Source organism: Mesocricetus auratus, unplaced genomic scaffold (assembly GCF_017639785.1).
Source record: "Mesocricetus auratus isolate SY011 unplaced genomic scaffold, BCM_Maur_2.0 Super-Scaffold_100014, whole genome shotgun sequence".
Classification (NCBI taxonomy): Eukaryota; Metazoa; Chordata; class Mammalia; order Rodentia; family Cricetidae; genus Mesocricetus; species Mesocricetus auratus.
In genome coordinates this window covers 39,884,106-39,897,772 of record NW_024429197.1, presented here as the reverse complement: position 1 = coordinate 39,897,772, position 13,667 = coordinate 39,884,106, and the positions used below count along the sequence as shown (strand labels likewise).

The following is a 13,667-nucleotide window of genomic DNA, read 5'->3' as shown; positions in this document are numbered from 1 at the left end:
TCATCTTAACTACATTATTTACTGTTATTACAGTTCACTTATGTTGTATAGTTATATGGGTTTTGACAATTGCTTAATCTCATAAATATAGTTATCACAGTATCAAAGAATGGTTTCAGTGTCCTAAAACTCCCCTGCACTCCATCTGTTTACCTGTGAATTCATCTCCCCAAATCTTTGGCAATAACTGATCTTTTTACTGTTTGTAATTTTGCCTCTTAAAGAATGGTTGTATAGCTGAATTGCATGTATTTTCTTCATGTCTTTTCATGGTTTGATAGTTCATTTCTCTTTATTGCTGAGTAGTATTTTATTGTATGCACATATCGAAGTTTGCATTTTTCTGTTTCCCTGTTGAAGGGTATCTTATGACTTCCAGTTTTGGAAAGTTTTGAATATAGCTGCTGTACACACTTATGTGCAGGTTTTATATAAACAAGCTTTTAACTCATTTACATTTCAGTTCAGTAAATACTGGACTGTATGCTGAGACAGTGTTTAGCTTTAAGAGAAGTGCTGTTTTGTAAGTGCTCTGACAGTTGATTCCCACCAGCCATTGTTAGCATTCCTGTTGTACCACATGTCACCAGCATTTGCTTTCCTCAGATTTGGGGGTTTTAGGCATTCAGATAGGTATATAGTTAGATCTCATTGTTGAAAAATTTGTTCCCCTAATTTCTTTTGATATTTGGCATCTTTGTGTCTCCCACCAGTGTAACTTCTTTGGCAATGTCTCTGTTGGTACCCAACTCTTATTTTTTGAGATAATGTCTTCCTGTGTAGCAAAGCCTCACCTTAAACTTTATATGGTACCCAGACTGACTTGGGGCTATGGTCCTCCTGCCTCAGCCTTCACAGTACTGGGGTTACAGGAGTGTGCCGACCTTCCCAGGTTTTCTTGCCTGTTTTTCTTTTTTCTTTTTTTTTAATGAATGAGTTCTAAGAGGTTGTTTTGTTTTGAATATACATTTTTTTCTTGTTTTTATTTATTCTATGTGTCTTCTGCATTTCCATTCATTTCCCTGTCCCTTCACATCTGCCCTCTGCATCTGTATGCACCCCTCCCAATAAAATTTAAGAGAAGAAAGTGAGAAGAAAAGAGGGGGATTAAAAATCTCGCCATGGAAGCTGCAGTGTGACACTGTGAGTCACACAGTAACCCTTTGTCCATGGATCTTTATATGCAAGTGTTATTGCAAAGAGTCATTAGTCTGGTTCGAGGCCTCTCGTTTCTACTAGACTATCAATGCTGGGCCCTCACTGGGCCTCTTCTTGGATATCCTGTTTTTTGCCCTGTGTTGTGGAGATCCTGCAGCTTTGGGTCTGCTGGTCAGATCCCTTCATGTGCTCTAGTAGATCGTAGATGGGTGGATGTTGGGACAGGCCAAGTCATAACCCTGGTTCTGGGCCTGGGCAGCTGTGGGGTTGGTCCACTTGCCAGTTTTCCCCTGTCCACACCACCAGGCTGAGCTCTCCAGCACTGTCCCTGTTAATTCACCTCTTTCAGCAATGAGCAAGGTGTGGGACCAGTTCTCCTGCTTTTACCCCTTAGGGTCTGTTCTCCCACACCTCCACCATCAGGTCCAGCTCTATTATGCTACCCCTGAATGCTGCAGCGGGTTAGGGTCAAGGACAGCCCTCCCACTCTGATGATCTCATGGCCAGATCCTCCACCTGTCTCAGGTGTTGACAGGCGGGTGGGAGTAGAGATGGGAGTAGGGGGATGGCTTCTCTTCTCTGCCCATGCTGCCTCATGTCAGATGAATAATAGGGACAGCTCTCCTTTGCTCACAACCTCAGGTCTGGGTCACCCTTACCTCACTGCTGTGCTGTCTAGGCAAAGAGCAGGTCCTGCTTTCCTGAGTACTGCAGCTGGTAAGGGGAGGGCCAGCTCTCTCATCATCTGTTACTGACTGTAAGGGGCAAGGAATAAGGGGGGCAGCTCTCCCCTACCCACACCCATGCATGACAGACAAGTAGTGGGGACAGCTCTCCCATGCTTACAGCTTTGGGGCTGGCTCACCCACACCTTCGCCAACAGCGTTGGCTCTGTTGTGTTACCCCAGTGAGGTGCAGGCCCTGTCCTCCCAAGTGTTGTGAATATGGATCTTGTATCAGATGTATCTTTTGCAAGTATTTCCTCCCAGTTAGTAGCTTATGCTTTATTCCTTTAGCAATATCAATCACAGAGTGTACCTTGTTGAGAGATTGGTTTCTTCCTTGCTTTGACGTGTCTTGTATGCTCTGCTAGCTAGTCTTGGTTGTCAACGTGACACACCTGGGAGGAAGGACCCTCAATTGAGGAACTGCTTCGATCATACTGGCCTATGGACATGTCTCTGGGATATTTTCTTGGTTGCTAATTGATGGAGGAGGGCCCTAACACACTGTGGGTAGTGTCACTTCTGGGCAGGTAGTCCTGGGTTCTACAAGGAAGCTAGATAAGCAGAAACAAAAGCAAGGAGAAAGCCAGTAAACAGCAGTTCCTGTCTGTAAGTTCCTGCCTTGAACTCCTGTCCTGGCTTTGCTTTATGCTGATATAACCTAATATAAACTCTTTCCTCCCCAACTTACGTTTGGTCATGACATCTATAACAGTAACAGGGAAATAAGCTAGGACACATTTTTGTTGCTGTTGTTACCATCTGTTGACGTATGGTCTCTTGTAGCCCAGGGTGGTCTTGAACTCCTAATTCTTTTGCCTCTATCTTCCAAATTCGAGGATTATGGGCATGCTTCACCACACTGGCTAGGTTTATATGCTTTTAAAATTATATCTAAAAACTTTGTCACTAAGCACAAGTCTGCCTAGATTTTCTCCCGTTGTCTTGTAGAAATTTTGTTTTGTATTATGCAGTTTCATCTGTGACTCATTTGAAGTTACTCTCTATGAAAGGTTTAAGGTCTATGCCTATGTTTATTTATTCATGGATATGGATCCAGATGTTCAGTACATAGTTGTAAGTCTTCTTTACTTGTTTTGCTGCTTTCCCCCTTTGTTCCTTACCAGTAGTATGAATATATTCTGTTGCATTGATTTCTTTTCCAATTCTCTCACTAATACCACTCTTGATTACCATAGCTTTACGTAAATCTTTGAGTCAGAGGTGAATATTATAATCTGCTTTCTTTTGGTAGTGTAAGGGTTAAATCCAGGGCTGGGTCTGCTAGAGAACTGCTTTACCACTGATCTTTATGCCCAGCCCTTTAATAAACTTTAAAAATTAATAAGGATTAAGAATTTTAAGTTTTAAAGGTCATTAAGTTATTGCTGGTCCACATAGTATACTATTAAAGGCACATTATTCTTTAATACTTTCTTTGTATTACATATCAAATATTAATTTTTATCTTACTTTACTAAATAGTAGTATATTACTATCATTATTCTCCCTGACTTAATTTGCATATTTTTCCTTGAAAAACACTATGAATCTGTTTTACTCATGAAACATTTTAAAATATTAGTCACTCAGGTGTGTGTTTTGTTTTTCTCATAGTAATGCATAGGAAAGAGGTGCTGTCTCATTTTCCTTGAGTATAATACAGATGGGAGTTAGGAAGTAAAACCTTTTTTGTTGTAAGAAGTTGTTAAAATATAAATCCATTGATGGTATTTATTATCTATAGATTCATTTTGGGGCAATCATAATAGGACATAATATGACAGGTAGCTATTAGACACACATACATATATAAATATATATATGTACACATATATGTACATATATATACACAAATATATGCATATGTTCAGATCGTGGTAGTTTTTACTCACAAATAATGTTGAATGGGCATATTTAGACTTCCTTAGGAAATGCAGGTTTTCCTTATCTAACAGCTTTTCAAAGACCTATCAACAATTTGTTAGAGAAACTATTCATGTAGTAGTCTTCTTAAGCCTGACCTCATCATTTCTCCCTTTCTAAAACTCTAGTAGTCTGGGGTATATTATATAAAGTTCATTCAGGCCGGGCATTGGTGGCTCATGCCTTTAATCCCAGCACTCAGGAGGCAGAGGCAGGCAAATCTCTGTGAGTTCGAGGCTACCCTCGTCTACAGAGTGAGTTCCAGGACAGCTTCCAAAACAATACAGAGAAACCTTGTCTTGAAAAACCAAAAAAAAAGTTCATTTAGGTTCTGGTGGGCCTAAGGGGCATTATGAAACATGTTAATTAGTTTTAAATATCAATATAAACTCTTAATGAGTGGTCAGGTTGGAATTTACCCAGAAAAATTGTAGTTCCTCTAACTTTAGAATATACTTGCACTAGTTAGTTACAACCTGTCAATACTTGGGGGGGAAATCATATCCTATGCTGGTGCCTGTGTTGAACTGTAGGAAATTAGAAAAGGAAGCAGGTTTGAGAGATTCTTATTTCCCATGTTATTGCTGACAACTGAACATTTATGATTGATAGTATAGCTGTTTTATCAAATACATGGACTTTTAAATAATATGGAGGAAATGTTTGTTTTTACAGAAAACTTTGACACAAAGAAGAATGAACTAACAAGACAGGGATTTATGGACTTGCATCTGATGGAAGCCAATGATCGAGAAGGAGACCCTCTTGACTTGTGGGTGACTCTGCACTCGATGGGATACAATAAGGCTCTGCAACTGACAGAGGTAAAGCACTTAATATTGACAGTGGCGCTGTTTTTCATGGTATTTAACCTTGAACACTCTCCTGACACATGGCTTTTAAATGCAGGCACTCCCCTGGATGTTAGGACAGACTTTGGAGTGAGGATTGAGTGGGGGGGTTGAGAGGTTGGTGGGGAGAGGGGGAGGAGGGGAGGGAGAGGGAACTGGGATTAACCTGTCAAGCAAGTTTGTTTCTAATTTAAATAAATAAATAAGTAAATAAATAATAAATAAATCCAGGCACTCAAATCCTTGATTTTTCAGTAGTATAAGATGAACCCTAGGCACGTGGGTGTATTTTTAGTATTTTACTGAGGCTTGTGTTCTTTACTGAAAAAATTAGTTACTGTCAACTACAACTGGTTTATCAGAGATAAAAAAATTTGAACTTTTTGATGTGCAGAGGGACATTAATAATTAAAATGTATATGTTTTTGTTGTAACAAGGTCCAAGAATGGAATCATGTGAGGAGAATTCCAAGTGTTTATGAGGAAACTCCATGAAAACAAGACAATAGTTTTGTGACCTCAGTTTCTTCAAAAACAGGGAATTATTCTTGGAATGTGTTTTCATGCCTCTCCCAGGTGTAGCGGACTTCAGATCATTTGTTATAGCTGGCTATTATTTATTCACATGCCTCTATGGAAAAACATGGCTTTGCTGTGTTTGGTTTGTCCTTGTGATTGAACATCTTACTCAGGTGACTTTTCTTAACACTCAGAGTATAAATTGCCCGATGCTCTGAATAAAGTTAACTATTGCATGAGACTTTAGTCCACCTCAGTTTTAGGCCCTGCTTTCTCAGGTTCATGCCGCCAACTTATTTTAAATTGGAGATGTCTGTTTGAATTGCCAAAATCTTATTTATAAATAGGGAAACTTCATCCTAAGAGAAAGAGGATTCTCTGAAAATAAGAAGGATGTGTTTATAGAAGTTTGGAATGCTTGTCTTTTTATAGGTGGTACTTCTTGGGTTAATGTTTATATGACACTGGAAACAGTGACTGGCCAGTCCAAAACACTCTGTATGTGATATATTGGTCACCATTGTAATGCCTGTTAATATAATAGATACAAAGTTAAATAATACGCCAAGTCCAGAGAAGGAGGAAAATGAAGCCGTCTTAAATTGTGTTATATTTAAAATGTAGGATTTAAGAGTTTCAGCTCAAGTTACAGGTCAACTACTAAGACATTTGGTTATACTCTTAAAGTATTGGTCATTTTCTCATACATCAGTCAACTTCTTAAATTGTTTTATGTGTTCAAGTGTTTTGATTGCATGTATGTTTGTGTATTATGTGCATGCCTTGTGTCCGTAGAGGTCAGAAGAGATGTCAGGCTCCTTGGCACTGGAGTCATAGATGGTTGTGAGCTGCCATGTGGGTGCTGAAAATGAATCCAGGTCCTCTGGAAGAGAAGCCAGAGATCTTAACTGCTGAGCTGCCTCTCCAGCCCCCTACTTCGGTCAGCTTAAAAGGGCAGCACTGCTACTGACATTTAAAATTTAAGTGCTTTAGGACTCTGACTAAATTCCTAGTCTTGATATCATTTAGTTTTCTCAGAACTGTGCTTTCTGAATTTTCCATTTTTGTTGCCATTTTTAATAATTGAATTTCAAGAGTTACTATAATTGAAATATTCCTCTTTAAGCTAATATTTTGCAAACTTTACATTTTAACCATGATTGTGAAAATTACTTTTGGTCTATAAACAGTACTGATTGTGTTGCACATTTTTATGTAATAGAAACTATTTAAAAACAGTAAAGTAACTTGAAAACATTTAAGACCATCTATTAATATAACTTACCTTTGAAACCATAGGTTAAAAAAGTTTTATGAGGTAAATTTTTATTTGACTTAAATTTTATTTATAGTATTGAATAGATAATATATTCCCATTACTTGAAATTTTAACAGAAAGGGGGATGAGGGGGGAATTCTTCCTAAATACACAAAGCCTGAAATATAATTCTCAATACCACATGAACTGGGCATGGTAACCTATGTCAGTTCAAGGTCATCTCCAATTACATAGCAAATTTGAGGCTGACCTGAGCTACATGAGCAAAAAACAAAACAAAAATAATAAAATTTACCAGGAAAAATTTGCATACAGCAGAAAGTCGGATGGTGTGCTAATTTGCTTTCTATTGCTGACACAGAAAACTTGACGGAAAGCATCTTGGGGAGGAAAGGGCTTGTTTCAGTTGACAACTCTAGGTCACGAAGGGTAGTCAGGACAGCAACTGAAGCAGAGGCCATGGAGGAGTGCCTTCCACTGGCTTGCTCCATGACTTGCTTCCTTGTAGAACCCAGAGCCAGCTGCCAAGGGGTGACACCACCCACTATTGACTGGACCCTCCCTTATCAATCATTAATCAAGAAAGTGCCTCACAGACTTGCCCACAGGCCAATTAGATGGATGCATTTTCTCATTTGACTTTTCCTCTTTTGAGATAATCCTACAGCTTGTGTCAAGGTGACAAAAACCTCCTGAGCACAGATGACACTACCACTATAACTAAAATAAGAAAGACAAATCATGATTTGTTGCACACAAGAGAGATCAGTGCTGGACAGTCACGGTTGTTCCATGTAGATCATCATGCTTACTTGTATTTATTTTATTTTTGGAGGCATGATGTTAAGGGGTTACCTAAATATCAAACTGTACACGATTGACAGTCTTTGGAGAAATATGTATATGGGGAATTCTTAATTGTGTTGATTGATTGGTACTCAGTGGTGTTTCTGTTTCTGTGAATAATGAATAATGTTTCTCATTGTCTGACCTTGAAAGATGAGCACTGGTTGCTCTACAAAATTGTGGTAGGTATGGCTTTCTTCCTTTCTCTCTCTCTCTAAATGCTGGGGTTGAACACAGAATCTCATGTGTGTTAGGCAAATGCTCTACCACTGAGGTAAATTCCCAGCCCATTTTCTTTTTCAAATGAATTGAATAAGTTTAAGATCAGTAATGACACATGCCATTAACCATCTGATAACAGAATAGTCAGTTTTTCTCAAGTTTATGAGAATTTTAAAAATTATTTCCTCTTTGACTTATATTCAGTTAAAGTTTTACCCAACTACTGGATACAGTTTTTATCTGTGGAGATTTGATTTCAATTTATGTACTGATTATGATTTTATCCTGCTTTTATCAGCAAATACTATTAAATCATCTGTTGGAAAAGTGGCCACCAGGAATCATTTTTAAAACTCTGGATGAGAGATTTTAAAGGTCTCCAAGACTGTATGGCATAGTTGTATATGTCTGAAATCTTAACACCTGGGAAGCTGATACAGGAGGCGTTGAGTTTGAGACCAGCCTGGGCTGCATAGCAAACTGAGAACATCCTGAAATACATTGCAAGACATTGTCTCAAAAAAACAAAAGACAAGAGACAAAACAGCAGCCACACTAACCACCTCTAAAAAACAAGACACTGTTATAAGAAGTGACTCAAAGACCCTCTGCAACCCCATATCTCCCATGTTTTCCAGATGTGGTCAAGAAAATAAGTCCCGACAATGCTCTGACTTTGTCTTGCAGCCTTTAGTATGTCTTTTAATTGATAGAAATACCTTTACCTGTAATGTTAATCCGGGTTCAGCCAGAAGTGTGAGCTTTGGTGTCAAAAGACAATCCAAGGCTTGTTTAATTCGCTTGATTGGATTAAAGACTCTAAACTGGTCTGTTGTGCCCTCAGGTCTTAGACTACGTTAGTTATTTATGTCAACCAACATAACTTTTTTTTAAGTTTTTATTTTTATGTGTGTGTGTCTGTGTGAAAATACATTCATGTACATGTGGGTCCTATAGAGGTCAGAGGCATTGGATTCCATTGATCTGGAGTTACAAGTGGTTGTGAGCTGCCTAACATGGTGGCTTGGAGTCAAACTCTGGTTTCTCTGGAAGAACAAGTGCTCTTAATCACCAAGCCATTTCTCCTGGCCCAAGCAAGCAAGTTTTTAATGAACAGTTGGCGTGGTAGAACTCCTAAAAATGGGATCACTGTCATCACTAGATTTTTTTCAGAAGACTTTACAGTTGGCTTCCTTAAGTTCCAGTCGTGCCCTGTCTAGGACAGGATTATCCTTTTGTCCAGCTTGTGTCTCAGCATCAGGCTTGATGGCAAGCATTTCTACTCACTGAGCCATCTGGCTAGTCAAATTAATCTTAAATGATATAAGCATTTATAGTATGTTTGTTTATTTAAACTTGTACTAGAAGGCTAAACCAAGATTTTGTTTGCTTTCCCATCCAGGCATGCCCGTTTGTCATCAATATCTACGCAGAAAGATGCAAGCCAAGAATTAAAGCTGTCCATATGGAGGCATGCAGTGGGCAACTTGAGAGGGCCATTTGCAGGTCTGTCCTTGATAGAAGTGATGCCAAAGTCATGGATGGTTATGAAAATATAATCGTACATACTTGCAGTTATGACACCTGGATAACATCCATCATTGAAAATAAGGTATTGATTATGAAGTAGTTTTCCTTATTTTGATATAAAGTTTTCTAAAATTGTTATCTTCCTTTTCACATTATAGCTAAATACCCTACTTATTCTTTTTAGTATTTATAAATCAAATGTGGCATGACACTTTTATATATTTATAATGACTCAAGACCATTGTTTTTATTTTAAAATATGAAAATTAAAATTTGTAGATCAGTGAAGAGTCAGTACAATCTGCATGCAAGATAGAAATACAATTTTTATCCATATAAAGTATTATATTTTCAAAATCCTTGTTTAGGTTGTAATAAAACAGGACATCCAGAAAGTATGAAGCATGCTCTTTGCTGTAGTTATTTTTTTTTTAATCTTTGGGAGCCCACCATCCAGCTCCCAAGTAAATACACAGAGACTTATTCTTATTTATGAGTACCAGCCTTAGCTTGGCTTGTTTCTAGCCACCTTTTCTATCTTAAAATATCCCATTTCTCTTTAATTATGTTTTGCCTCTGGGTTTTTTTACTTTTCTTTATTCTGTATATCTTTCTTTCCTTCTTACTCAGTAGCTGGCTGTTTGGCTGGGTAGCTGGTTCCTGGCATCCTCTTCTGCTTTTCCTCCCTATTTTCTCTCAAGCCTAGATTTCTCCTCCTATTTATTTTGGCAGAGCCACCTATTTCTCTCTCCTGCCTAGCAATTGGCTGTTCAGCTCTTGATTATACCAATCAGGTGTTTTAGGCAGGCAGAGTAACACAACTTTACAGAGTTAAATAAATGCAACATAAAAGAATGCAACACATCTTTGCATCATTTAAACACATAATCTGCAGAATAAATGAATGTAACATGTATTAAACTAATATTCTACAACACTCTGCTTTCAAGTTTATGAGCCATTTAGAAAGACAAAACTAATACTCTCAGAGAGACCAGAGGATAAACATTAGGTCGTATAATCTGTTTGCCTGTGCAGTAGTTTTATTTTTCTTGTATTTCTTGTAATGGTTTAGAGCATAGTACTTGGGGACAATTTGTGATGAGGGGAAAGAGCTGTAAACTAGGATTTTAGCTTTATCTAAGGTTTAGAAATACTGAGGGACAACCTTCAGAAGCAAGGCAAACAGAAGAAACAAAGGGAAGGATAGTATGAATTCTAGAAAGGTAAAAAAAACAATGATAGCGTAGATTCAGATCATATGTGTTATCTTGAATAACGTTTCTAGGACCTAAAACAGTGTCTGACATGCATTTAATATTAAATAAACACATGCTTATTAAGCCGGTGAATAAAAGAGGGACCCAATTAAATGGATGTTTCAGGCATATTAGTTGGAAGGAAGGATCTGAGGGAATGGATGATAGAAAAATTGAGATGAAAGAAAAGAAAGACAGTATTGCTTTAGTAAGCCAAGGATGAGCTAACTTGCTGTTACAGTCCACAATGGTTTGGGAATGAAGAATGAAAGGAAAATTCAAAACCTATTTGAAAGAAAAGTTTATGTCACTAGTGCTCATTTAAAAAAAATTAATGAGGAAACCAATAGCACTAAGCAGAAAGAAGCAGCTGGTTTGTAGTGGACTGAATTCTACAAACAGAAAATCAGGACTTATTCTGGGGTTTATAACTTTATTTATTTTTCAAAACTAAAGACTTATAATTTTCTACAGTCAGATGACAAAGTGATTATTCACATCAACAATGAATTAAGTAAAAACTGTGTCAACAACAGAGGACTCAACATCTTTGCTGTAGAAGTGGCACCAAGATCTACAATGGTAAATGCTACTCTAAAATGTTTTGTTGCCTCTCTTTGAAAAGAAATATTAACTGTTAATGCTGAGTAAGCTTGTGGCGTGAAATGAAGTTGGAAGTTATTTAAGTGTGACATTCATCGTATTCAATGCTCTGTTTCTTTTACAGGAGAGTTAGTGGGATGTTTGTTTGTTTGTTTTGGATTATTTTCTCATGGAATCCAGGCTGGCCTCCAACTCACTGTGTAGCCAAAGCTGAGTTTTAAAGTACTGATCTCCCGCCCTCCATCTCTCATGTGCTAGGATTACAAACCACCATGACTGGCAGGGGCTTTGCTTTTCATTCAGTCCTGAGTGACTATGGGATATTCATTTAACATCTCTGTTTTAGTTTATTTAAAACTTGTTTTACACTGTGTGCATGATTGTGCACATGTGCATGCATACATACACCATCATGTCACAAAATGCATGTCAAAGTCAGAGGACACTTGTTAGAGTTGATTTACTCCTTCTACCATGTGTGTTCTGGGATCCAGCTGGGGGTGGGGCATATTTATCAGCTGAGCCATCTCACATGCTCTGTTCCTGCTTAAGGGGAAAATTAAAATAATATCACTAGATTAGTTAGGTCATTCACAGGATTAATGTAAAGATAAAATTAAATAATATATGTGAACTATGGAGAAATGCCAAATAATATGACTAGTGATAGTTACTTTAATAACCCCAAATATGCTTACCCATACTATTAAGATTGCCCAAGATTACCTGGGAGAAGAAACATCTCCAAGTTTTAGACAAGTAACTAAGTCAAGAGTCATAAATAGCTGTATAATTTTGGTTTTAGCAGACTCTGGGTTTCTGATGAGGTCACACATTGAAAAGCAAGAACGAGCAGCAGACTTCTTCCCTGCCTTTTCCCTCTTGGTATTTTGAGGCTGGGTCTCATTGGGTATCCTCAAACTTGGGGCCTCTAGCCTTAGCCTCCTGAGGTTACACCAGTAGGTAGTGTACTATCACACCTATCTTTTTTTAACTGTAGTTCTTACCGTTTTATTAATTATATACTTCATGTTGCCAAGACTAGTCCAGATCGCTTAAGCAATCCTCCTGCTTAACTTCCAAGTACTTGCGTTCATGCACATTCATGCACATGCCACTGCCCTGGATTTTTTCTTTTTTCTTCTCTTTTGAGACAGAGGTCCTGGCTGGCCTCGAACATGTGTAGACCAGATTGCCCTTGAACTCACAGATATCTGCCTGTCTCTTGAATGCTTGGATTAAAGGTGTGCTCCACTACATCTAGCTTCAGGGATACTTTTTATTGTATTAGACCTAGAAATGTTCTATTGAAAATTAGCAAATAGCAATAATTTATCAAATAAAAATAAAAGCTTTCTCTTTTTATATGCAGGTTTGTCAGCATGTAATGCCTCTGGATGAACGACAAGAATGGATATATTATTGTGTCTATTCCCTTATATCTTAAGTAATTCTACTTGGAACTATCAAACTAAAAAGTATTTTAGATCGAATCTGTTATTTATTAACTAAGTGCTGTTCCATGTAACTGATATACTTAATAGTCTATTTCATTTCTATGCATTTATATTTTATGTCCATGTTATATATTTTATTATTAAAATACAAATATTGTTTTAAAATATGTGACTATTTTATTAATTTAGTGGGAAATATAAGTACTTTTTTGTTTTCTAATAAATGAAAAGAAAATTATAGATAGCATTTTAAAAGAATTTTCAGTGACTTCCAAACTGTATACTTGTAAAAATACTAAAAGATGATATAAATACAAAAATAGCCATTTAAGGATCTAACTATTAAAGAGCTAAAATGGAATGGAAGAAACCTGTCTCTGTGTTAGGAAACGGGATATATGGCCACAGTAGTTGAATTTAGAAAGCATAGACAATGAACAAAATAATTTTATATTTCACCTCTTTTAATGAAACATCTGTCTGAAGAGTTCAAATGACAAGGTAATGACAATCTGTTTTACAGACCTAAATCAATGGCCCACGCTCTAAATAACAGTTAAATTATGTGCATGCATATAGTAGGCAAAAAATAGCTTCTGCTGGCTGGTATTCATATTCCAGAAGCTGACACTGACCAAGCACTCTGCTACTGGTACTGACATGCAGTTTTTAATTGCTTGATGCCATTTTTATGCCACATACTATCTCCTTAACTACTACATGGGCTAATTTCAACTGTTTCCAAGTACCCTCTGTGAAAAGTAAGCTACAGACACATTAGTGAGAAATTTGCTGTCGGGACAGAATATTGTGCAGTTGCCAACAGATTTTGGATTCCCATTTCACTTCATTTTGAGTTACAGAAAATTTTATGTGGTGCTAAAAACATATAACAAAGTAGTACAGGGGTTTTTTAATCAGATGGCAGGTCTCATGAAGTATTATCTTGGGAACATGGAGACTCAAGCAAAAAACAAAAACAAAAACAAAACCACCACTGAGCTCTGGATCTGCACTCACCAGAGTATGCACAACCTGGGTTACACAAAATGCTGTCCGCTCTACGGGAGCTTCGGCGGCTGGGGCAGGGGCTCACTAACTTAGCAGTCCGTCTCAGTGGAAGGCAAATTATTCTAAGTTAAACTTTATTTTTTCCTTCTAACTTTAACATTCTTCAGTTCTGATATTTTAGAACTAATGTGTTAAGTTTCAGCTACTACCATAAGAACTTCTTAAATTACTGTATTTAATCACTGCACTGATTTTCTATTGGGTTTTCATGTAGATTACTT

The 13,667-nt window shown here is 37.4% G+C and overlaps 1 protein-coding gene across 3 annotated transcripts in view; it reads left to right on the top strand.

Moving 5' to 3' along the window:
- Nucleotides 1-12,540, top strand: part of Efcab7 (EF-hand calcium binding domain 7) — a 41,784-nt gene extending 29,244 nt beyond the window's left edge. For all 3 annotated transcript variants that reach the window (XM_013116467.3, XM_040757113.1, XM_005074330.4), the window contains 4 exons: nucleotides 4,485-4,633; nucleotides 8,929-9,138; nucleotides 10,790-10,897; nucleotides 12,291-12,540. In XM_013116467.3, coding sequence (XP_012971921.1) covers nucleotides 4,485-4,633; nucleotides 8,929-9,138; nucleotides 10,790-10,897; nucleotides 12,291-12,365 — 542 coding nt within the window. In that variant the 3' untranslated portion in view covers nucleotides 12,366-12,540. The remainder of the gene's footprint in view (nucleotides 1-4,484; nucleotides 4,634-8,928; nucleotides 9,139-10,789; nucleotides 10,898-12,290) is intronic.
- The last annotated feature ends 1,127 nt before the right edge of the window (nucleotides 12,541-13,667 follow it).